The following is a 25,040-nucleotide window of genomic DNA, read 5'->3' on the forward strand; positions in this document are numbered from 1 at the left end:
TAAAAATCGGCAGTTCCGGATGAAAGTTAATATATTTTTTTAGTCACAGATTCAAAGGTGGAGTAGCGCCAGTGGCGAAATTGTCAAAAACCACTCCTATGGTGCCAAAATGAGCAAATAGAATACATCTGTTTCAAAAATGGCAGTTACTCAATTTCGGCAATTTGCCGTAACTGAGAATTTCCGGCATATCTGCAAACCGGCAATTTGAACATTTTTGGCAAATTGTGCTTTTTCACATTATTTCTGAAAGTTTCACAATTTCAATTTTAATCGGAAAATTTGACGCACCCTTTGTATGTTTCTACATCTATTTTGAAAAGCAAGAAAATTGAATGAAAATATTAAAGAAAACTTGAAAAAAGTTTCAAAAGGCAGTTGTAAGTGTTTCCGTCTTATAGAAAGTCCCCTCAAATTGATATCAGCAATTAGCCGAAAATGAACATTCCTAGCAAATCGGCAAAGCGGCAATTTGACGTTTTGCCGAATTTGCCGAACGGCGATTGCCGCCCATGCATATTTTATTTGTTTTGTTTTTTTTTTTTATAAAAAAGGTTTTAATGTGATATTTGGTCATTAAAATTAACCGCTGGCACTACTCCACCTTAAGCGTATTTTCGGTTTTTCTGTGCAAAAAATAAGACAGGCCAACTGAAAAAAGATTTTCTGGGAAAGGTTTTCGGGATAAAGTTTTCGAAAGTTTGTCAAAAGTGTGATGTTTTTACAGCAAACTTAAATATCGTTAATCTTTTGCGAAAGTTTAATTAAAAAATTTAAATAAAGTTGTAATTGAAAATGGTCAAAACATTTGTAATTTTTCTAAAAAAAACAAATTGTTCCTTGGTTCATAAATTATTATAAGATTATTTTACCAAAAGTACACGTGTTTATATACAAAAACCAATTTCTCAACAAAAAATTAATAATGAGTGTAATCGATACTTGTGCTTATTCTTTCGTGAGGGAGCAGCATACAAAGTGTGGGCACTTTGCTCCTCATTTTTTTCGGCGAGAGTTTTTCTTTTTCATCTCTTCCAATTTCAATGGTCCAGGTTCTCTCAAGGGGTGATGGAAAAAGAAGAGGCGAGAATTTAAAGGGGAGGCTTAGAGAGGTAGAGATGAAATTATGAAATTTTTTTTTTTGAAGTTTCAATTGAAAAATTATAATTTACTATGAAATTTGTTACAAAAAATGTGGTATTTAAAGGTTTTCAAATTACGAAATATTCCAGTGTGTGAAATGTGTTTTTCCTCGATTGAAACAGTAGAGAGTGTGTAATTTCAGCCAATTGATGGGCGTTGCTCTATATCCCTCTTTTTTAAACTCTTTTTTCACTGCATACTCAAATTTTTTTCTTAGACAAACATGTTCAAAAGTTTTATTAGTTCGCGTCAATGAATACCGTTAATTTGTGACGTCCATAGGGAAATGGCCTTAATGAACAATGTAGGCCCTCCATGGTAGGCCGGTGCGGTGTCAGGGCCGGACACATGCTTGAAACTTACCCGCCTCACGCCGGCCTTACGTTAATTTACAATTTTCTACTTTTCTCATTTATTAATTTGATGAAAATCGAATTAATAAATTGAAAAAAAAGTTCACGTATATCTTTGCATAAGGCGCGGATTGAGGCAAGAGGCAGGAGGTCGCCTTAAGATCAGGCAGGCAGTTTTACCGCCTAGATGGAAGTACCTAACAAGGATATTGTTTGATGTTCAGTGAATACCTGGTATTTTGAACCAACAAGTTTCATTCACAAGTCGCAAAATTCAAAAAATCAAATAATGATAGTGGAAAGACAAGAAATACCTGACGGGAAAACAAATGGGGGAACCGTATAAGAATCGAGATAGAATTTTCTGAAGTAATCGCTTATTCATAATCAGAAATTGTCGAATAAATATGATTGTCAGTCTCCAAGCAAACATGGAGAACTTGTGAGAGTTTTTGAGGCAAACGTTGTTGGCTGAACTGCTCATTTGAGGATAACAGTTGGGAAATGCGAATTCCGTTTCCTCGAACCCAGGACAGAAGTTCGGAGAGCGCTAGGGAAGATCCTTTGCACGTGGACACATCCTGGAAAATTTACTAATATATTATGTTAAGCATAAAATTGCTCACATTGGCCATGTTCACCAACTCCGTTCTCAACTCATCCATTCCTAGTGGAGGACTATTTTTGACTCGCTTGAATAAGTCCACTGAAAGGGGCCGGAGCCTCGCCACGTCTTTTGCAAAAAGAAGTCGAGATGACGGTGAATGGGCTCCGAGAACAGGTTCAGAGAATGAGAAGCAATCCATCTGAATTTATTTGTCAGAAAATAATATAACAGAAAAGTGATTCGCTCACCATAGTTTGCGCTACTGTACTCAAGTTTGCATCCATGGAAATAGAATGAGGAACATCGAACACCAACTGCGGATTTCTAACAAAATTGGCCCAAACTCTGAGAACGTAGCCATTAGCCTTCCATTGCTGACAAATATTTTCAGAAACTCCGTTCACTGAAGCTTCACGATCCAAAATGTCAAAGAAGAATTTTAAAATTGGCGGGTAGCTTGAATCGTGCATGTATAGTACGGATTCTAGGAAGTCTTCCACATAAGTTTCTACTGTTCCCTTTGAAGTGAGCAACCTTGTTAGGTACACTTCTGGAATAGATTTGGGTAGCAAATTGCTGTCGTTTGAAGATTTCTTCTTGAAAGTCATAGTTCCAGATGACGGATTTGTTAGGTGATAGTATTTTGAAGATGAATAAATTGGAGAGCATCGATCTAACGATGACCAGGAAGATTGTCCAGAATCTGCGAGAGAATCTGAAATTTTAAGGGTTATATTCAAATTTTGTTTCTTCAATTAACTCACTTCTATAGCTTTCCGCTGTATAAACCGCTGGAGACATTTCCAGCGTACAGCCATCACTGATACCGTAATCTGCCAAAGTGAACAACTTTACTGGTAGCTTTTTCTGCGATAACGTCTCAATTGGCAAAACATCGGTCAGTTTCACATCTCCCCGTTTGGGACATTTATATTCTGAAAAAAAACTGATTGAAGACACATATGGGATTATTTATGACCCACTCAATTCGAACTGCGTTATTCTCGGTCGCTGTGAATATGGTGTTTCACGATAGACAGCTGAAGCAACTTTTTGTTTGACTTGACAAATTGCGTCGCATGCATGAACTTCAAGATCTATTGATTCATCGCATTTTTCAAATGGAATCACACGAATTTTCTGAAAATTAACCAAAAATAGCATATCAATTAGACTTGCTTTCCCTTTTCCTGTGGGATCAACTGTAAACGTTTCAAAACTGAAACAAAGGTATGTTGTTAAAATGAATTATATATTTTCTGATTAATCCAGGTTAAATAACTATGTAAATTTGTTACATCAATTCACAATTTTGTGGAATTTCTACCAAAATTCGTTTCTTCCGATAATAAAATTTAGTAGCCGTTCATAATAACCGTTGATTCTCTCGTAGTCTAGTAAACTTTGAAATAATAGGAAAATATTTTCTCACTATTTCATCTTATATACTACGTTGTTATTTTACTAACCCGGGTATACTCAAATTTACTAGAACTACTTGACTACAAACTACAAGTGCGACATTTGTATTCACTATATTTGGGTAATTATACTTGGAATAAATTATAAAAATGAGTTTTGAACTCGTAGTAAAAAACATCTAGTAAGATACAATAATAAGATACAAAGCGTAGTAAAAAAAATCACCGTAGTAAAAGATACATTGTAAAGTTAAAAATCATCTTTAACCTCTATGAGTTTAAACACTTGTGAAACTTTTTATAAAACCTTGAACATTTGAAAATTTGAAAAAAAGCTCACCAAAGTCTTTGTGTCCACACTCTCCCTTAACAATTTGGCCTCGTTAATCGTATATCTCGCATCACCGGTCACCGCGTCCACGGGTCCTTTGTCAGTTTGATATTGTAGCGCCTTATATAGATAGAAGTACGAGTTCATTTGCGGAGTCAAATGGGAGTACAAACAAATGCTCATCCACTTTGAGAACATTTTCTCCACCACCGAGTCACTATTCCGAAACAGTAACTCGGCGCGCTTATTTTGAACCGATCTTGCGATATGGGCACGTAGAAGGTCCACAACAACTTCAGTGCAATAAGAGAAGTTTCGAAGTAACACAGATATCAGGAGGCTTGCTAACATTGACTTCTCTGATGTTGATATGGAGACATCCGATTCTGCAGCTTCTACGATAGTGAAAATAAAGCCTTTGAAGCTCAGAAGTGCATGAAATTGAGCAAGAGTCACTGGGAGAGTCCTTGCCAAACTCGGCGCAGATGTAAGGTTGTTATCAGACCAGAGCAGGTTCTCCACAAAATGCGGGAAGTTGATGAGTTCCGGTCCAAGGTTCACAGAATTTGCAGACTTTGGAGATAGTACTAGGTTTGTTTGAAGTTCAGCGAATGCTTGCTTGCATTCTTTACGAACATTGTTTTCAAGATTTTCCATTTGAAGCTGAATCTTTCGGTATTCTTTCTCTCGTTCTTGACGCCTCCGCTTGAAAACCAAGCACATCACAGTCAACGTGACAACAATGAACAGAAGTAGCCCAAGAATCAAAAGTGATAGTCTGGACGGGAGTGCATGATCGGAATACTCAATCAACCCAAGCTCCATTCTAAGTGATCCAACTATTACAGTAACCAGCGGGTTATCCCCATTAATTGGAATTCCTCTTTCATCGGTAGCTTTTGGTTGCCTCACCGGTCCCGAGCACACCAATTGCCTAACATCTACAAGTGTCACGTAGCATCTCTCATTTCCAATGAAGATCTTGAAATCATTTGGCTCCGCAGCAAGATTTAGATTGTGTCCTTCAAGAATGAGTGATTGTTCTCCCTGATGATATCGTACTCCTTTGAACGGAGAAAGCGTCGGATTCGGATAGATGCCCATCTGAATTCGTCTTCCCAAATTTGCTACAGCTGTGACATTGTCCATGTGAAAACCCACAGGTTGCCGTGTATACTCAACTCTTCTAGTGATTGTTTCCAAAATTTTTGGAGTCATACAAGTCATTAATGTAGAGTTAATGATGTGACATGGAGCCAGATCAGATATTATATAAAACGGAGGTGTTGGAGATGATATGAGGAATAGCTTTGCTGTTTGAACAGTGTTCAATGAGTTGCCTTGAACATAAACAATTCTTCCGCCGGCTTTGAAAGAAGTCATCGGGAAGATTGAGCTAATAGACGGGTCCGATCGATATTCAAATGGTTGATCGAGTTGAGTCTGGGAGTGATCCACATGAACAACTACTCTAGCAGATTTTCCAATTCGAGTTCCAGAAGGTGTTAGACAAGTCAAAACTGTTGAAGAATTTACCCTTTCAATAGGACACGGCATGCCACCAACTGTCACAGAGGTTTGAGATCCACTTGATAAGTTCTGACCGTACAGAGTTATTCGAGTTCCGCCAGATATTGGGCCATACAGGGGGTAAGCGGAGAATATTGATGTTCTTACAAACGAATATAGTTCCGATGATTCTGCTACTGCAACTGTTGCCCGACCAACTGATATCCTGATTGGGCCCGAGCTGACACCTTTGTCGACTTGACATGCAATCATGTTAGAAACATGATACTCCACAATATTACATCTAGAACCGGCGACATAGATCTTTCCACGAACGTCTTCTACAGACATGCCCAGGTCATTCCCATAGATTTTGATGATTGTGCCTCCTTCGATGGGCCCACTTGTTGGTTCGAACTGAAACATTTTTAAATACAAGATATATACGTATTCATATCATTTTTACTTTATCGATTCTTGGTGGATCACACACAGCAGTGGCCTTTGACTCGTGGCACTCGTGGGAGCACTGTCGATTACACCATCCACATGATAGTGAAGGGGAAAGAGCAAGACAACTGGAACAGTCAGATGCCAGGTTGGTGCAAGAGTAAAGGGACACTGAAAAGCAGTTCAATTAAAGTATGTATTGTAAACTGAATTCACAAATCTCTGGTACTTACCATTAGCAATATCAATTACAGAGTCCCTTGTGATCAGGCTCAACGGAACCACCATGTTTGCACTCGTAGTGTTGCTCAAAGTCAACTGAATCTTGCCACAACGGATACTATCGCTTGCAATCTTTGCAAGAGACACTTGCTCGTTTACTTTACAAAAATGTTCGTGCCTTCGATCAAGAGTATCCAGGTTAGACGCCTCGAGCACGATTTCTTGTTGAGAACCGATAGCAATTGGGAGCCTCATTGGTTGAATTTTCACGCAGGCTTTTGATTTTTCCAATGCCCCACAGGAATTCGAACATTTGTGCAATCCAGAGCACCAGGCACAATTGTACTCAGAGCTCATACAGGACGAGCATGTACCGTAACCCGAGCAATCGTAAACTGTGAAGTTGTGACGGCTGATTGGATTATTGGAAATTGATGTTAGCAACAAAATTTCAAAAGTGTTTGGTGATGTAAAAATTTCCGATGGGCATGAAACTCCGGTCGTTGTCCAGTTAGCTTTGATAGATGATGTTGATGTTCCGAATTGGCATCTATAAGTGAAACCGACTGGAGGTGGAAGATGGTGAATGTTGAAGGATATAGGGGTAGAGGAGTTCACGGAGACTATTGAAGGAATCGGATCACCATCGACAATTGGACACTGAGAAGTCTGAAACGTGTATGCCAAAATAGAACAAAGATAAACTTGCTTACAACTGGACTAGTACACCTTGCTGAAGTCGTACACGATTGCGTCGGATGACACCATTGGCAGAGTGGGTCTACAGAGACTAAGCATTCTGTGCATGAGCTGTGATGAGAGCAAGTGGAAAGCTCTTCTAATATGATCTAAAAAACCAAAATTTGTTCTACATGAAACCCTTTTTTCAAAATAAACTTACTCCATATGGCATCTGCACAATGACAAAATCCCCAAATTTGACCATTTTGCTGACCTCGCTCCCAGTTCGCCCATCTCCAACTTCCTTTCTACCGTACTCTTCCAACTGGTTTGAATGGTGCTCGTCCCATTTAAACTAAAATTGTTTGTAATAGTTTTTTTAAAGATCAGTCCTATGATTTCAAGAAATAATCCCTTTGTGATATGCATTTGATTGACATTTGTTTTCATATACATTTTTGAAGATTAAAGTGTCATTCGAAATGCTGTTTAGGGTCAGCGACAATGATGGATCACAAGCAGTTAGTCGTGTGAATCTAGCTAGCTTTTTTAGTAAAATTTACCATCACAATCTGCGAAGTTGTTGTTCCCGCGAAAATTGCTTTTTGATCTACAGCCATCAATGACGTCACCTTTCCCATAATGTCTTTTGTGGACATCTCAACAAGTTCAATTGATCCACCAACACCGAGCTCACAGCTATCTTCGTCGAGGGGTATGTGGGCTTTCTGAAAAGCGAAATAATTTCTTCATTGAAAAACCTAAAACTTGCATTAACACATTTTGTATCTCTCCCGATATGAGGTAGTCTAATCGAATCAGTACCACTTCTACACCTATCCACATTGTACCAAAAAGTCAGCTTCACTTTTTGCATCGAAAATACACAAATGGAACTTTTTGGAGATGTGGATGATGTTGAGAACGATGCGATCAGCTTGTCGTAGGATTGAATGATTGCGTTCAGAAATGGATAGTTGGTATTGTCCTCTCCGCGGCATTGAAGTTCGATTTCAGAGTAGGATTCAAATCTGAAAATAGGGATATAACTTTTGCTAATTTTTGGCCTAAACACCTACTTTGTGTCATTTCGGCAGAATCGTATCAACCTGGTTGTCATAGGTAATCTTGACTCTCTTGGTGTGACCATGGCGACCACAAACACAAAATGTTGATGCGTAAAGGTGTACAAAAACTTGAATGCATTCTTGTAAGCTGCTCTCAGGAAAACTGCAGCTTCTCCTTCCAGATCACCGGCATTCTCAACATTCAGACCGGGCAAGTTTCGAATTGCAACCGCTGGAAACGGGTCTCGATACGGAGATTCTTTCGTTGCACTTGCCGCAACAATTAAACGATTATCGATGATTTTCGATACTGTGGACGCGTCTGGAGAATTCGCGGCAACTGCGATAGTGGATTCAGTGATGAGAGATAACTTCGAATTGAACGTGGAGCATGACCCGAGCTTTACAGAACCACACTGAAGAATTTGATTTGTGGGAAGGATTTGTAGGATTTTTGTGCGAACATCTGTTGGGAAGGGGCGATTGTCTCTGAAAATAATAATTTGGATAAAGACGTGATGTTGATTAACTAGCTTTAAGCAAGATTTTCCATCTGCAGAGCACCAAGGAGAATCTTGAACCGGACCGAGTGAAACCTCATGTTGTATTGAAAAATTAGAAATTGATAAAGATGTTAGTCGGTTGAGAGATGCCACGTAGATCTGAAAGATTAAAATTACTCAGGTACCAACTATAGGCTTCTGCTTAGGCTTATTAGGCAGGCAGAAATGAGGGCGTGCCTAGCTTTCAAAAATGATAGTTTTCTCAAAATTCTCGAAATTGTGAGATGTCCTACCGTTTGTTGGTCCCTCGAGACAATAAAGTCGTCAATGTGTCCAGAAAAATGAAATAATTTTTGTTTCACGCCTTCTGTTTCAAAGGGCGGCTGGGTTACCGCCCGCAGAAAATGGCTGATTAGGAGAAGAAACACCGATTCGGGGAGCATAATCGCATTTCTGAAAATAAGAAGATTTATGATCATTTCAGAAAAAAAGTAATAGAGAAATTTAAAAGAAGTTTAGCCAATTCAGAAATTTGAAAATAAAGGTACTAATATGCCTGCATGTTTGACTAAAAGGCGATTAACTCCTAACTTCTACCAACTCATCGAAGTAATAAAACGTGACACCAAAAAAGAATTTACTAACCTCAATAGTATTTTGATTAAAAATTTTCATGAAAAACCAAAAATGCAAAAACTAGGTTAATTCATTCCAAAAAAAAATGTAATAAATTTTTCCAACATAAGGAAATACCTGTGTCCAATGTCTCCCCATTCTTCAATAACCACATAACCTATAAATCACTTGAAACGTGAACGAATTCAATGTTTAATTGTAATGCAATACAATACTTGACTGACCATTTCCATCATGATCAATCAAACGAAAAAAAGTGAACCGATGGTCGTCGATGAAGCGAATCGGTTAGACATTTTTTGTGCAGACATTTACAAAATGGTCATTTGTTTGTTACGTTTTGAAGAAGTACATTTGGATTAGTAAATACAATTTATAAATTTCTCATTTTATAGATTGTTTGAACCAAATTCAGAATTAACTAGTAGTGACCAAAATTTTTGTAGTTCTAGTTGTATAAGGCATAGATCACCTTGTAGGCAGGCAGGCAGTTATATTTTTTGAATAGAAGCCGTAGCCTTTTGGAGGTCCGTAGAGAAACATGTAATATTTTAAAAAGAAACGGAAACGTAAAATGAGGGGAAATGAGTAAAAATGACATAAATGTAATCCCCAAATGAGTTTTCGGTCCTATAGGGTCCAAACCAAAAATGGAACATGAAACTGAGAAGCAAAAGAAGATATGAAAAAGAGCACAAGCAAAAAAGAGCAAAAAATGGGATGGACAATGAAAATAGATGGACGGACAAGGGGAAATGTGTCAGGAGGATCCGGAGGGACTGGGTAAGCCGGGTTGGGGGAAAATGAAATAGAAATATGTATGTACATACGAAAAAATCTGAAACTAGATAAATATTCATTAATGATCACTAACTCGGCAGACAGATGTTCAGTTTGTATTTGCGAAAAGTCGGGTAGAGAGCAACCCGCGAATTATGTCAAAGAAAATGATTAATGAGTTTGATTCTAATCGATCACATGGTGAGGACTCCGGAACAGAGTGTGTAAAGTTTATAGTATTGATTATTGAAATAGTGATGGTTATTTGTGGGGCAGTGGGATTTCATTTAAAAAAAAACTCCTTTAGTGCTAATATTTCAGAACGCCTTTACACAACATTTGGCAGTTTTGGGCCATATGGGTCTAGACTAAAATTTCACAAAAATTCAAATAATTGAAATAATTTGGATTATATCTTGAAAAACTGCCGACTGGTACAAAAATAAAAATGCATGCACATTAGGATCATTAGTAGGTGTTCTATATAGACTAAGGAAGCGTATATATATACAGCTAAGCCAAGACAAGGCACAAGCTTATGAGTTAATGAGTTAATGAGCTGCGTGGCAGGTGATGACGGCGGAGCGCAAGAGACAACGGAAGACGGTGTCAAAAACAAACAGAGCGTGTTCTAGGGGTTAAGTAGGTTGTGAACCTATTAACATGAGAGTTTCAAGAAGAACTAAGAACACATGTACATAGGAAGGTTTTGCTCAATTGCCGGAGTTCCCTTATAAACATCGTGTCTGGAACCTAGTAGCGTTGTTTAAATTTTTTAAAAATTAGTTTTGTCTTTCGGTAACTTTCGATTCTTTGTAATTTTTCTACCAGCCGCACAGCCTTATTGCAAACTGAGTAACTGCTATTTTCTGACTGTAACTTTTCAAAAAACTTTATTTCTGCATAGTGAAATTGGCAGATTCAGCACTATTTTTGTAATCAAACCAGATTTTGCCTTACAAGTTTGCTTTGTTAGGACATTACAATTCTAATTCGATGAGATTGAAAAATTATTGTTGCCAGCTATCTCGTACCTATAAAGTATAAAGTTTTTATGATTAGATTAACACTTTCTATTGGGCAATCAAGTGGTGTAATACTTTCATGAATGTATACATGTGTATATGCCATAAATATCATGTGTGGTCAGAATGAATTATGCAAATTCGCTATGGTAAACACGTATATTTCAAAGTTAGGAAATTTGACTGGGTTTCAAAAATTTCAAAGACTAAAAAAAAACACTAAAATAATATATCCTACTATAATGATGATGATGACACCCGTAAATTTCCGCTCAAAACCGGGGGAACAATAGGATAATTGGTTATGAGTGTGTGTGAGCACATAAAGAGCACTACTGAATAACTCGGAAAAAGATGGGGACAATGAGAAGAGGACCGTATATATATGCAAATAGCTGGATATAACAGAGAATGGAACAGGGAACTAGTATAGAGACAGCTGCCCAGTTTCTAAACATTGACTTTCGACAGAATGTTGGTCGTAAATGATAATTTAATTTTGATTTGAATTGTTTATTCACAACCTGTTAAACAATTTTAATTGTCCAGGCATTTAAGTTAACGCCTTTTTCGTGGGCGGAGATTAAGAGCTACCCTTATAGTTTTTGAAATTAAGATGTGAGAAAATATTAAATAACTTTCAGAAACTCAAATGTTGTTAGAAACATGATCGAGCAAAACAGTAGAAAATGTTCATCTTGGAAACTTCGTAGAGTGAGAAAAAATGCGAACGATGATGAAAAGAAAATGATGATGAATCACTTTACTGCGTTGTACGCGTTGAGTACGACGATGGTAAATGTGAGCAAAAGGTTTGTAGTCGCAAGTTTGCACAGTTTACAACCAGACCAGTAGTGGTCTTGAAACATGGTGATCTAAATGGGAAAAAAAGCAAAAAAGGAAAAAAAGACAAGAGGAGAAAAGTCAAAAAGTGAGTATTTCATGCTCTCCGGGGGATAAGAAGAAAAATTCAATTAACCGTTTCCCGCCCGGCGTTTTGTTTCTTTTTCTTTTTTTATTCGGTAAGAGTATTTCTGAGTAAATTGAAAAAAAGGGAGGGGGGATTTAGAGAGACTTTCATTAATTCCTATAGTCATTGTTGCGAAAGTAAGGAAAGCTTTCTGGTGAAGTTATATTTTAGAGACTTCAAATCCCGAGTATGCGCTGTATGCAAAATCCTACAATTCTCGCTGGATCTTTGAAGATGTAGAAAAAGAATTTCAGTGGGTATAATTCTAAAATTACATAACTAAAATCGTATTTCTAAAGTGATTCCAGAATCAATAAGAAAATGACTACGATTGGTAATAAATGTTTGAATACAAAAGATTTCAGTTTCTTTCTCCGAGGAAATACTGTAATCCGGATCTGTCGAACTTTTAATTCTATATTCCATGCCCATAAGGTATGGACTAATTTTTTATCACATTTGACAGTTACTTCATTCGGATATTGATTCGGATATTGAATTACAACAGTGAATATAGAATTGTAAAAGTATAGGCCTTTCAATTACAAATCTTATTGATTTCAGAACAGATAAACATGGCAGAGATGAAAACTGATGAAAAATTCAACTAGGTTATAATAAATTTTGAAAAAAAGTGTTCGATGCTTCTGTTGAGATTAATATCAAACTGGCTAAAGTGAATACCAAACTCGAAATGGGAATTAAATTTGAAGCGACGGGTGGAAGCCATGGGGGCAGGAAAGCGGGTGAGGCACAATACTCATTAGGGAACATCAAAAAGTCATGGAAGCATGAAGGACAGGAAGTGCCTTCTGATGATGATGATGTGCAGAGACTTAGACATTGACACAACCATTTCTTTAATTGCGATTTGAAATTTGATCCGCAATACGGGAAAACGGCCGGTGATGGGTGTGAAAAAAATTTTCAAAAAATTTTCCGTAGTACTTCTGAGAGGAAGGTAATTTAAAAATTAATCTGAGATACGAGAAAGACCCGTACAAAATAAAAAAAATACTTTGAAAAGGTAACTGGTAAGCATGTTCTGTAGGTGACAAGTTCATCTGAAACATTAGAAAAATGAATGGGCATGAAGGGGAAAGCGGCGACTTGGCGAGGACGAGAAGAAGGATAGGCTTGAATACATAAATTATGAGATGCGGATTACGCAATTGACACAAAAGGGACACATTTAGAGGTTAGGTGAAAGGTGAGAGGAGTAGTGCTAAGGGGTGGTCGTAAACATAAAAATGCAAAGAGCAGATATAAATAAGACAGCTAGGTTGATGAATGGGCCGTCAAGGTTAAGTACAGTAGAGGTTAGACCGATTTGAATTTTTTAGATGCATATCTAGAGAGGGCTCATTAAACTATAGTGAATCGAAGTTTAGAAAATAATTAAATCAGTTTTAGATGACCGATGTCAAAATCGTTTTGGTAATTTTTTCTAACATTTGAGTTGTCATTTATCTTTACGAAAGTACGTGGAACCTCGTAAAATTAAGTACCGTATTTCTTCTATTAGTAATTTACTGCTCAATTAGTACTGTTCAACTTTGACAACTTGTATTAAAAAACTTGTTAACTAACAATGTATTTGTTAGTTTACATTTTACAGCTTTTAGCTTAATATTTATTGGTTCGGTTTAAACCTTTCATATATAACCTTTCAAAGTAAAACAGCGGTTGTAATACTTATTGAAAATATACGGTACCTTAAGGAAATATAAATGTCTGATGTGCAACTTGCCGGATGCCCGGTATAAATATCCATGTAAACTCGGATAAGCACAGGAGTAGAAAATGCAAATGAATGTGAGAGAGGAAGCATAAGAAAAGAGACAATGTATAATATTCGGCGTCGTCTTTTTGCTCCTGTCCACGGGAGCCGCCGCCTTGCGTGTGCGACAGCAACAGAAGACACAACAAAATGGATGAGTTCTTTTTGGGTGCCAAAATTGGACGGAATTCGGAGAGGAAATTGGAAAATAAATGAGAATGAAAATAATGACAAATATTCAGTAATGCTAATTTCCACTGAGACAATGAAATTTAGAAAACATACTAACTATAGTTGCAGTAGACAGAAGTGCTCTGGTCGAGCGGTTGTACTAATCTTTGTAATCATTTCAACACGGTTTTAACTCTAAACATATAATATTTTGAGTTTAACTTTAGTGGAGCACCCTAATTCATTAGAAATTTTTCTGTTTTCAGGGTTTTTAGGAGGCAGAAGCCAGAAGCCAGTAAAATTCCCAAAAAAAAAAATAATTTTTTAAGACTTCTTATTGTGTTGGCCAGGTTGTGAGGTAAACATTAAGGAATCTTTTTGGAAAATTGCTTTTTAATCGGGATTTTTTTGAGTTCTAGATAAAAAATAAACCAGCTCACATACAACAAAAATCAATCAAAATACTAAAAAAGCAAGTAAATAATTTTTGATATTATTGTCTGACATGCTCATGCTACAAAAACAAGCCAAAAGTAATCAGTGTCAGGAAAATCAAGTGAAAGATTAAATTTGTTCTGGGCGACAACTGAAAATTGAATCTAACAAATAATTGAGCTTTATAAACTATTGACTCTTGTCAGTGGAACCAAGACAACAAAAAGAGCTTTTGACACCCAGCCCGTGTGCTCACTCGCTTGCTCTTCCGCACCCCTATCGGGCCCTTCACCATGGTGTTGCCCTCACAAATGCGCCAAATGTGTGTGTATCTCATCCTTCCACCACCATCCGCTCAATGGAATATATTACATAAACAATAGAGGAACCCTTGGGTTTAGTTACTCCTCCGCCATTTACGACTGGCGGCGGCGTTCTCACCATTCAAGAGTCTCAAGTGGGTCTGCTTCGAGTAGCAGACAAATTCTTTGAGTTCGAGGAAAATGTTTCGAATATTTTAGAAGATGGATGAATTGAGACAAATGCAGTATATCAGCTTGAAAACGTAGGTACAAATATGTCTGGCTCTCGGCGTTTTAGTCGGTCTACGCTTGCCTACAAAGCACGGGTGAAAATTTTTTACCTTTTTTAAGTTTCGGCAAATAATGTGAAAAAGATTGTTATCACTAAAAAAGCAATAGTCAGGTAGGCAAGCAGGCATGTTAGCAGTGACTGTCTTTGTCATTTTCTGGTATTAACAGAAAAAAGAAAAAAGGACAACAAAAAATAGCAATCGTTTCGATTGTTTAATTTTTTTGAAAAAATCAAAAAAATTGTAGAAATACGGAACCATCGAAAAAATTGAATTATTTCGAAAATGAAAAAGAGTTGTGAAAAATTGAAAAATCGAAAAAAAAATGGTTTCATTTTTTTTTCCAAAAATTGCAAACTGTTGAGGCGGTGTTTTTCAAAAAAAAAAACAGCGAAAAATCAAAAAAAAAACATCAAGTAGTCAAAATGATAAAACTAAATTTAATTCAAATTCCAAAACTGAAGGACTTAATGGTGTAATGAAATTCCATGTATAGGATGACATTGGAATTAAAGAAAGGGATCATGTGTTCTTCAATTTCAATTCCCATCTATCTCTTGCAAAATGCACAAATAATTTTGGTTTTACGAGAGTGATGACACTTCTCAAGACATTTTGCGGGCTATGAGGGAAAATTGACATATGGAGGGTGTCAAGAGGCTGAGATGGTAACCGGATGTGACATTGAAAAGGCTCAATAACAAAATAATATCAGGAAATGTGTGGTACTGTGGCAGCTTTTATACTGCTTTTTTTTAATCAAAAAGTTGTCAACTTATAAATTACGTGCAAAATATTTCTATACTTCAGTTGTTGGAAACTTTTTGAAAAAAATTGAGACAACCGAGATATGAACCGTCAAAGCAATGGCGGTGCAAATTCACTATGGAGAATACGGACACAATCGAAATGCCAGCATCATAATAGCAGCATAATACCAAAACATTTGTTGAAAATTGATGTTAATCTTTCTAGGTTTATATTCACCTCGCCATTTCATTTTCTCTCTCGAAACCTTGTCGGCGCCACTTTTATGACCACCCATCCGTTTTCATTTCTCCCTCACCAGGGTGTCAAGTGTTATATCTTTCACTGATGTACATTTAACATTGTTTCATGTCCAATGAGTGTGAAGCAATCAACGACTCATCTCATTAGCTTTTAGTTTTAATCCGAACGGGTGATGAGCGAGAGAAGGGTATTGCAGAAATTGGTCAATAGAGAATTGAAAGATGGTTTTCAAAATATACTTTCGATAATGAGTAAAGAGGATAAGGATAGAGTAAAAATTATGACAAAAACGGAATTAGCCAAACAGATTGCACTGAAATTTGCACAACTGTAGATTTAAAGTTGAAGGGCTAGCCAAAACATTTTCTTTGAACTTTAATACTAGCTATAGATATATATTTCATTTTGAAAGGTATACAACAAAATAAAATACAAGAAAGAAACATAGCAGTTTGTTAAGCGCAATGAGTATTCGAAGGCAAGAGATGAATCTAATTATGACTTATTTCCTAGTCTCTTCTGTGTGCATCTTCTGTTGGCGGCATGTACATGAGCGGAAAAAAGAAAGGAAACTAAGGAGAGACCTCAATTCTAGTAAATGTATACGAAATATTGAGGAAATGATGACAACGCATTGAACAATTAAAATGTTCTAGAATTTATTGAAAAGTATGGGTCAACTGTTGGCTTCCCAATATATCAACTCGTAAATTTGTTATTTTTAAAGGTGCAAAAGACTCAAAAAGAACGGAATCTGTCTTGAAAAATTGAAAGTATATTTTTGAAATACATATTTTCGAACATCAGAGATTCAGCCCCACCACAATGGTCCCTCATAAATTTTTGGCATTTAGTCAACGATTAAAGGCGGAGTAGCGCCAGTGAGGAAAGTGTTAAAAACTACCCCTATGATGCCAAAATAATCGAATATCATACTAAAACTTAAAAAAAAAACTTTTTGCAAATTATTTTTTTATTGTTAAAAAGTGATAATTACTCAGTTTTTACCACTCACAATTTTGGAATTTGGCCAAAAATTTTCTCCTACATTTTCTATATCATACTTTACAAAATTTTCGCAATTTGCCAAAACTTTAACCGGAAATTATGAAATATCCAAAGTTTTTTGGATTGTTTTATTATGATACTCAATCGTTTTAGATCATTTTTAGACAAAACTCTCCCTGGCCGTACTCCACCTTTAACTACACTAATTTGTTTTGTATTTTGAGTATTTTAAAAATTGGGTACTTTTCCGATTTGCCCTCAAAATGTTTCTGATATTTTTATTAATGAAAGATGATTTTTTGTGATTCCAGGACGAAAACGAATTAAATTTGAACCTAATTCAATTTATCGTACATCCTCTATTAGTATGACATCAAATAACCAAACACCTTTGCGATGCAACTCAAATAAATATACACTGGAATACTATTGTGGTTCATGTTTTTACAAGATTTAAAACTAGCTAATAAAAACACTGTGAGTGAAAAACACTGTGATTTAAAACACTGTGAGTGTTATACTTACCGTATACACCCGAGTTTTAAAATTTTGAAAGATTATATCTTGGTTTAAAAAAGATAAGGTGTGTAAGTATTTGCTTACAAAACAATAGACAAAGAACAAATAAAAATTTTGGTACAAACTGTCAAAGTTTAACATTGAGGTGCAAAACTAATAGATGGTTACTATATTTAGGATACTCTAAAAAGTTTGATTTAAAAAAAAAACATTTGGAAAATGTAATCAAATCTTCCACAAAACAAAGCAATCAGTTTCACTAAAGCGTGAAGCAATAAGGCAACAGTCACACCCATCCCCCACTTGAAACTGTAAAAGCAGGAAGAGATGGCTAATAACTGTTCCTCATGCCAAGAGAAAGAAGGCATTTACTCAAAATACGGCAATTAAATAAGAAGATGAACGAGGAGGAGGAGAAGAAGCCTACATCTTCACAAGAATAAAACCAATCTGGCGCATTTTTGGGTGGTGAAGGGGGATGCATTGTTTGTGCCTTCCGTCTTCTGGGTCCCAATATATCATTTCGACCAATCTGGTCATCTGGATGACCACCACTACCGCTAACCCGATTTGGCTACTTTAATCGACCGAAATTGGCGGACTTGAGGAGAGAGGACCCAAGGCATGTGTCACGTTGGTATAACAAATCACTAAATGACGAGCTGTTAGGTAATAGCTGCATAATAGGGCGTCTAATAAAGCGGTAATATGATGGGGACATGGATGGCGGGTAGGAGAATTGTGGTCCCATCATTTCTCAGAACGTGGAAAAATTTACGTGTATGTGAGCGCAACTTTTCAATATCAGAAAATTTGAACGGTAAAAGTTGTTTAAAGTGAATAACTTGAGCATTACAAGGTCTAAAGTGGCTGAATTTAAACTATCGCTCAAATGACTTAGAAAACTTAGAAAACTCTCGAAAACATGTATTCAAAGAAACATATATTTTTATGTTTTCGTACGTTTCGAATTGTGTGCTATACTTTTCCGTAATTTCTCCAAGTGGTCCAATCCAGTTTTTCCCAGCTTTTTGCAATTCAAATGAGAATTTTAACGTTTTTTTTTATTTGGTAACAAGTCGGAGTGTGTTGTGAACTATTTATTGTGACCATATATTCTTTTGAGATTGCTGATAGATAGATCTACTTATCAGTAATTAGTTGCACAACTTTTTTTTTCTTTTTTTGTTTTGGTTCAAAATATTGAACAGGGCCAGGAAATTGTGACAGTTGTAAAAGCTGCCACAATCAGAGAGGAAAAAGAACAAATTTAAAAAGTAGAGGCGACAGAAAAAAGACCTTTTTGAAAGGGAATTTGAGGACAATTAGGTAAGGGACAATAATAGAAGTAACCGATGAATGTTTGAAAGTTTTCGAAAGATTTTTTGGGGTTTTTTCACAGAAATTTTTCTTACAATTACAGGGAGAGATTTTGATAGAAGAAAATGAGAAAAAATTAGCTGAAAATTTTAAGCCAAAAGGATAAACGGTGAGAAAGAATACTTTTTTTAAAGGATTTTTGAAATTTTAAAGAATTTTTTTGAGTTTCGATTTGGATTAAAATTATATTTTCAGCAGTAAACAGGATTATATGAAGTGAATGAGGTAGGGAGAAAAAATGATAAAATAATTGGTGAGAAGGATATAACAAAGGCTTAACAGTTGTCCATTGGATCGAACGGCAGCCGACCGTATTTCTCGTCAATGGGGACTTCGTCCAATTTGTCGAACAACTCCAGCTCTTGATGACTATCGTAGCTATTGTCCAAGTTTGCTGAAACAATTTAGAGTTGCATAAAATCTGATCTAAGAAAACCAAGCTTACAATTGACCCGCCGAACTAGATCGTGGAGCAGGTTCTCCGGAAATGGCTCTGATTCTCGAACTCGTTGAAGATAGGGACCGAAAACCAAGTCGTCTAGAGGCAATGCAGGTGTCGGAATGAAGTATTCGTGCATAACTGAAAACAGATAATTAAAATTTGAAAAATACAGTGTGCCCTACTTGTTTAGCACCCCCTCAGGTTTTAAAGATTATTGTGAAAATATACAGTTTTTAATTTTTTCCCAGATTTCAGCAGGTTTTGAGATCATGTAACTAAAATTGTGGTTTTTTAGCACTTGTAATCAGAGATATGGGAAATTTTTACAAAATCCAATTTTCATCGTCGGTTTTTTCATTCTATATAAAATAAATACATGTGTACATTCTGAAAATGAAATTGAAATTATTTTAGTGAAATTGTGAAATTATTTTCAGAAAAGAAGTACACATCTTTATCAATATTTTTATATAAAAATAATAAAAAACTTCGACAATAACTTTTGTTACAACCTGAATCCCAGATCCACAGTGCATAGCACTTGAAGAACGGATCGTCCTTTAATCCTTTTAATCCTTTAATCTTGGTTATGCCACATGGCTCTCAAGAAAATCTGAAAGAAAACTAAATGGAGTACTTACGTTGCTCTACAATTTCCCGATTTGCCAATGGATCCTCTTCTTCAGCTTCGTCTTCTTCTATTCTCTCATCTGGAGGCTGGATGTTTTTTGTATTCTCAGGAAAGATTGGCGTGACTCGCTGCCACTTTATTGGTGTGATCAATTCAATTCCATTTGAGGTTTTATGCACTATTACTCGGCAATCATCAGCTTGCTTCAGACGGTTTTTGACAAATCCTGGGAGAAAAGTGTACGTCTCGGCTTGGAATAGCCTCATTCCGCTGCAGCACGGAGCAAGACAGAAAAACTCCTCGTCTAGCAGATTTTTTCCCTTCGGACGGTTGTGACACGATATTTTCTTTTCGTCGAAGAGACTACTCTCCGACGTTGTTGGATGATCTCGTTCGATCATTTCTTCCAGCGACATTCTCGGAAACACTTCTTGATCTGATGTCATTTTTAAGGAAGACCGGACCGAATTAGTGAAGTGATCTAGCTTGAAGTCGGTTATCGGTCCGTTTTGCAGTAGTGACGATATGAATTCCCATTTATTCGGGTAATGTGGTGCAGTCTGAAGAGCTACTATATCCGGAACCACCGAGCAAGATGGCACTGGCTCTTCGTCTCCTGTAGTCGAGCGCTCGGCACAAACTGATGGTGTACGAGATCTGGCTGGAAGCGATAATTCCGATTCTTCAGAATCCGAAGACGTGCACGAGGATGATGACGATGAAGGCATATTTAATGAAGAACTCCCAGCTTGGACAGCTTCGGAAACACGCTCATTAATCAAATTCTTGATTTCATCAGTCTCGAGAATGTTTTGTACAGCATTGGCAACGCGATGCTCAACTTCAGTACTGATTCTGGATTCCAAAGCACGGAGTGTTTCATCGATTGAGGTAAGACGCATGTTCATCTGAAAATTAAAAGTTTAAAATTTCATACAGCGAACTTTTTTTTTTCTCGAAGCGCTCATTTCCATGGAAACATTTTTATGTTTATATTTTCCATGGTGATTGTGAATATGCATAGGAGCATCATTAAAATCTAAACCGAAAATTGGTCCCTACCCTACCGCTACCGTAATCCACACTACGACAGGGGGCGCTACAAGTTACGCACTTGATAATATATAATTTTGAATACAGATTACTAAGATTCTCGAAATTTCTTCTGTAATTAGGAGAGGAAGTGCAAAACAGAAAGTTGGTAAAAAATTTTAATAGAAGAAGCAATACTTATGTATATGTAAAATACAAAAGCTTGGCTGTATCTTTTCAAATTTTCAATAATGTTAGAAGCTAATCTAAAATTACTCGCGTGCATATGAAGCTTGTCCATCCTAGCTAGTTAACCAAATCCCTAATCGTAAATCACCTGCCGATTTCCAACATTCTCTTCTTGGAAATTCTGATCAAATCAACACTATGACACGCATGGTAGTCCCCATCCCCATCCACTCTCGCCCTCTAATCCCCTTGACCAATTATCTGGGGGCAGGTAGAGTGAAGACCACCTCTTCATTATCCGATCGGTGTCACTAATCCCTTTGGTACAGTCCGTTTGTAGAATCTATTGTAGAACAGAAGAAACCGATTGGGCGGAAGCGGTTGAGAGACTGTTTGGTAATGAGCGGTGGGAGGTCTAATGGCAAACAAGTGTTGCGATCAAGGGAGTCATTTTTCGATTTTTCGAAAAAGTTTCGTTTTTCGATTTTCTGAAAATACCGACACCCTTGGTTGCGATGTATGAGCATCGGGGTACTAATTGTGCACAGGCTATGATTTCACCGACCTGTCTTATCAACTGATACAAAAAATTTTCACCTAGCTTCAGGAGAAATTAGTGAACTTTCTATCTACATAGGTAGTTACCCAGCACGGTTGTGGCCAGACGATCACCTAGCAAAAGATAGGATGAAGAAAATTATGAAGCATGAATGGAATGCGGAATATTCGCGCGCGGAAAACATGCGACAAATTGAGAGAAGAGATAGATCAGAAAGAGTGAAAAGAGAAGAATAGAACAGAAACTGAAACTAACCAAGCGCTCGAACCGATACGTGTTCCGGCTGCGATCCGCCATTTTACGGCTCTTCTGAATCTGGTGCTGATATCGTTCGCTCTTGCGTACACGACAACCGTCTAGCTGCATTCTTTCTTCTGCAAACATATATTTTCAGTAAAAAAGAAGACGTGGCACAATGCAGCAATACGAAAAAAAAAACGAAACAAAAACTATAAAAGGAAGAAGAAAATGAGAAAACGAGAAAAAGAGAGCTGAACGATGCAAGAGATGAACGTAGCAGAGACCGCTGGGGACGGAGAAGACGATAAACAAACGAGTAAGTGCGCATTTCGGAGACACGGACGGCGAGAGCTTCGTCGGTCATAGAAGAGACGGTAGACAAGGAGAGAACGTGGTAGAGATTGGTGTGGTCGATATGAATGAATGCAAATACCGATATGTTAGGAGGAGAAACACAGCGGACGATGAGCGGTGGCAAGCGGCAGAGAGGCGACTGATAACAGGACAAGGGGTACTTGTGTGTATACGAATTGCCCCCACCCGACCAAGTGGTGGGTTGCGAGGGGACGACGACGACGATGCAATGACAAAACCCGCGAGTGTATTATGCGATAGACGGAAAAAATATTTTTAATTCGGTAAGAAGCATAACAAGCACGGAAGTCTCATAATTGCCTGACAATGCTGTACATAAATAATTTTGAAGTTTCTAGGAAATGCCGATAGATGCAGGTAATGACACTGTAGTTAGAAGTACATCCCACTTTTGTGGGAAAAAGAAAACTAATAAGTTCCTCGAAACTCACAAAAATCAAATTGCGCCGGCTAAAGTACACTTAATCCAAAAGAAACTCCAAATCTAAACCCAAAATTGGCCGCAGTTAAGACCATATATGAACAGCCTAAATAGATGGACAGGTGGTACAAAATAGTGGTATTATACAAATTGCATGTGGTCTCTGGAGCATTGTACACACAATACCAACAACAAGCCTTTCATAAAAATGCTTACCTGTAGGGAAATAATGCCTACGGTAGCTGTTCAATGCCTATTTTATAGTGAAAAAAATTATTATCATATCGTATTTAGTCTAATAATAAGGCATGCAATACTGGAATCTCTCAATTTTTGAGAGCTCATTTTGGTGGACCATCATAGGGTATATATATTCGATTTTCGCTCTGAGAATTTTTTTTTCGAACTACGCCGTGTGATGGAAATTGGGATAGACATGACTGTGTTGATCAAATTTAATTTATTTTTAATTGGATTAATTTGAAAAGATTGATCACAGTGGAGTTGAACATTATTTAAAGAGCTAGGCCATATTATTTATTTGGTATCAACAAGAACTACGTATTTCCTAAAACTTTTAAAGCAAAAAATGATATAAAACTAATTTTTAGTGTTGCTAATTTTGAAGGTAGCTACTAATTTGGAGAAAATTGCATATAAGACTAGATTAGAAGCGCTAATAAAACAATTCTATAGGGCCTTGATGTAGGTATTAAATGCCTGCCTGTCTGACCTTAATTCTACCTCAGCCTGTATCTCGCCAATATACGTGATGTTTTTAAAATTTCTTTATTGGATTTTCAACAAATTGGTAGAAATAAGAAAATTTGAAATTTGAAAATTCACTTCAAATCCACTTGAGGCGTGCAGATTTCAGGTAGGCGGCAGGCCCTGAAACCGCGCCTCCCTACCCTACAATTTTAATTACTAGAAAGACTTTAAGAAATTCAAAAAGAGTAGCCACTTAAAAAATACAGTATTTTTTTTCTTACAATAGTCTTACAACTGTAGCTACTGTATTTTTTGAAGAAAATGTATGTCTATAATAGACGTCGGGGCGACGCACCATAATCGAATAATATCAAAAATGAATGTAACAGACCATATGTTGGCAATATTTATGTATTACGGAAGAGTGAAGTGAAAAACGAAACAAATCTCTTTCTGTCCGTCCGTCGTCGCCGCATGTGCCCGTCCGCGTCTCACGTTTTGTAATGGTCTATAATGCCTTTTTGCTTTTTCAACAACGATGTGTTGGCAATATGTAGGGGGACCGGAAAAGATATGGATATCTGAATATATTGAAATCTGAAGAGATACTGGGCAGAAAACATTACATATTTACTGATACTATTTGTGTCGATTTACAGAGTTTACCTCGTTGTCAACATTTCGTAAAACGACACAAATCGTCTCTTCCCGAGCCCCGTCACTTTGGGTCCCTGATGTCTGTCACTCTCGCGCTCACTATCAGACAAACGGCATCAGACTTACTTCCATACAAGGCAGAGCTATTCAGATTAGAGCGCAATTATTCTGAGTAAATCAGAGAAATATAAGTTCTGCCAAAAAAAAAGGCGAAGTAACTCAGAGCTAGTCAGGCCTAATCAGAGCTGGGTAGGGTAAAGGCGTAGTTACTCCGAGTAAAAGTAGAGGTATGTAGTTTAGCGGTTATTTCGCTTTAGCTCTGAATAACTTTGATTTTTGTTTGGAAGTAACTCTGATATCATTTGTCTGAGTCTAACTATCTCTACACTCTCTGTACCGGTAATATAGAAAAATGTTCAACTTTCTCGGTTGTTTTTTAGATCTAATTTAAGGGAAAATTGAACAATGTGGAAAAATATACGTAAAATAAGAAGACACTCGAGATTTATCAAAAACGTAATAATTTAAATTAGAAAAAAGGGATACACCAAACGAAATTTATTGAAAGGCTAAAACCAATTCCAGCAAATCGAAAAATGTAAAATGGCCGATTTTTTGTAACTACCCAAACGCGAAATACTGCGATTTTTGAATCAAACTTACGGTATTAGGTCTCGAAACGACAAAGGGCCCTCCTTACAGAAGGATTCTCCAGCTTTAAAGGATCTTTATTTTTCAAAATTCAAAATTTCGGGAAAATCAATGGGAGCCCTTCTTTTTTTCTTTTAAAAAACTGTTCATAATTGTCAGTTTCCAGAAAATACCAACAAAGTAGGCTAGCTTCTACTGGGAAATCTCAAAATTTGCCGAGCTCTGAATAACTTCTGTGTCGTGTATCTTCTTAAACATCAAAATGACTCAATTTTGTGCCATTTTCCTAAATGTTTGGCGGGCAAAATCAATAGTTTTGGTCAAAATTTTATTGTCAAATTTTTTGATGTGTGCGGCAAATTTCGAAATTTGCTGAGCGGAAGAATCCTTTTGTAATCAGGACACTTTAGCATTGAAAAGGGGTCATATATTTTGATTCTCTCATTGTACAGTAGGTCTGTAATCGTGCTAAAAATTAAGATTTGAAAAATACAATTTATCTTTTTCAGAATATTTTTTTGAAAAACATCTGGGCAAT

General features: G+C 36.8%; 2 protein-coding genes and 4 non-coding genes across 7 annotated transcripts; 3 read left to right on the forward strand and 3 right to left on the reverse strand.

The window, feature by feature from the left end:
* Positions 1-1,703: 1,703 nt before the first annotated feature.
* plx-2 (Plexin-2) lies at positions 1,704-8,740 on the reverse strand. Its single transcript, NM_001377900.1, has 15 exons — positions 8,581-8,740; positions 8,319-8,446; positions 7,797-8,273; positions 7,490-7,748; positions 7,281-7,445; positions 6,938-7,072; positions 6,750-6,884; positions 6,048-6,705; positions 5,831-5,985; positions 3,865-5,781; positions 3,087-3,243; positions 2,868-3,038; positions 2,352-2,818; positions 2,123-2,302; positions 1,704-2,077 (listed from the first exon to the last, which is right to left on the reverse strand). The coding sequence occupies exons 1-15, from the start codon at positions 8,728-8,730 to the stop codon at positions 1,874-1,876; spliced, it is 5,358 nt and encodes a 1,785-aa protein (NP_001364609.1). The 5' UTR covers positions 8,731-8,740; the 3' UTR covers positions 1,704-1,873.
* A 3,863-nt stretch (positions 8,741-12,603) lies between these two features.
* K04B12.5 lies at positions 12,604-12,682 on the forward strand. Its single transcript, NR_051903.1, has one exon. It is a non-coding gene; the product is annotated as an Unclassified non-coding RNA K04B12.5 (non-coding RNA).
* A 992-nt stretch (positions 12,683-13,674) lies between these two features.
* Positions 13,675-13,815, forward strand: K04B12.6. The gene has a single exon (NR_051904.1). It is a non-coding gene; the product is annotated as an Unclassified non-coding RNA K04B12.6 (non-coding RNA).
* A 494-nt stretch (positions 13,816-14,309) lies between these two features.
* K04B12.7 lies at positions 14,310-14,407 on the reverse strand. Its single transcript, NR_051905.1, has one exon. It is a non-coding gene; the product is annotated as an Unclassified non-coding RNA K04B12.7 (non-coding RNA).
* Positions 14,408-18,267: 3,860 nt separating this feature from the next.
* On the reverse strand, positions 18,268-21,821 carry K04B12.2 (snRNA-activating protein complex subunit 3). 2 transcript variants are annotated; one of them, NM_001027060.6, is made up of 4 exons: positions 21,703-21,821; positions 19,678-20,575; positions 19,040-19,174; positions 18,268-18,988 (listed from the first exon to the last, which is right to left on the reverse strand). In NM_001027060.6, the coding sequence occupies exons 1-4, from the start codon at positions 21,811-21,813 to the stop codon at positions 18,870-18,872; spliced, it is 1,263 nt and encodes a 420-aa protein (NP_001022231.1). In that variant the 5' UTR covers positions 21,814-21,821; the 3' UTR covers positions 18,268-18,869. The 2 variants fall into 2 exon arrangements, with proteins under 2 accessions (NP_001022231.1, NP_001379409.1); NM_001393236.1 differs by lacking the exon at positions 21,703-21,821 and having other exon boundaries at positions 18,309-18,988; positions 19,678-20,753.
* Positions 21,822-22,083: 262 nt separating this feature from the next.
* Positions 22,084-22,138, forward strand: K04B12.8. The gene has a single exon (NR_051906.1). It is a non-coding gene; the product is annotated as an Unclassified non-coding RNA K04B12.8 (non-coding RNA).
* The last annotated feature ends 2,902 nt before the right edge of the window (positions 22,139-25,040 follow it).

This window comes from Caenorhabditis elegans, chromosome II, assembly GCF_000002985.6.
Source record: "Caenorhabditis elegans chromosome II".
Taxonomy (NCBI): Eukaryota; Metazoa; Nematoda; class Chromadorea; order Rhabditida; family Rhabditidae; genus Caenorhabditis; species Caenorhabditis elegans.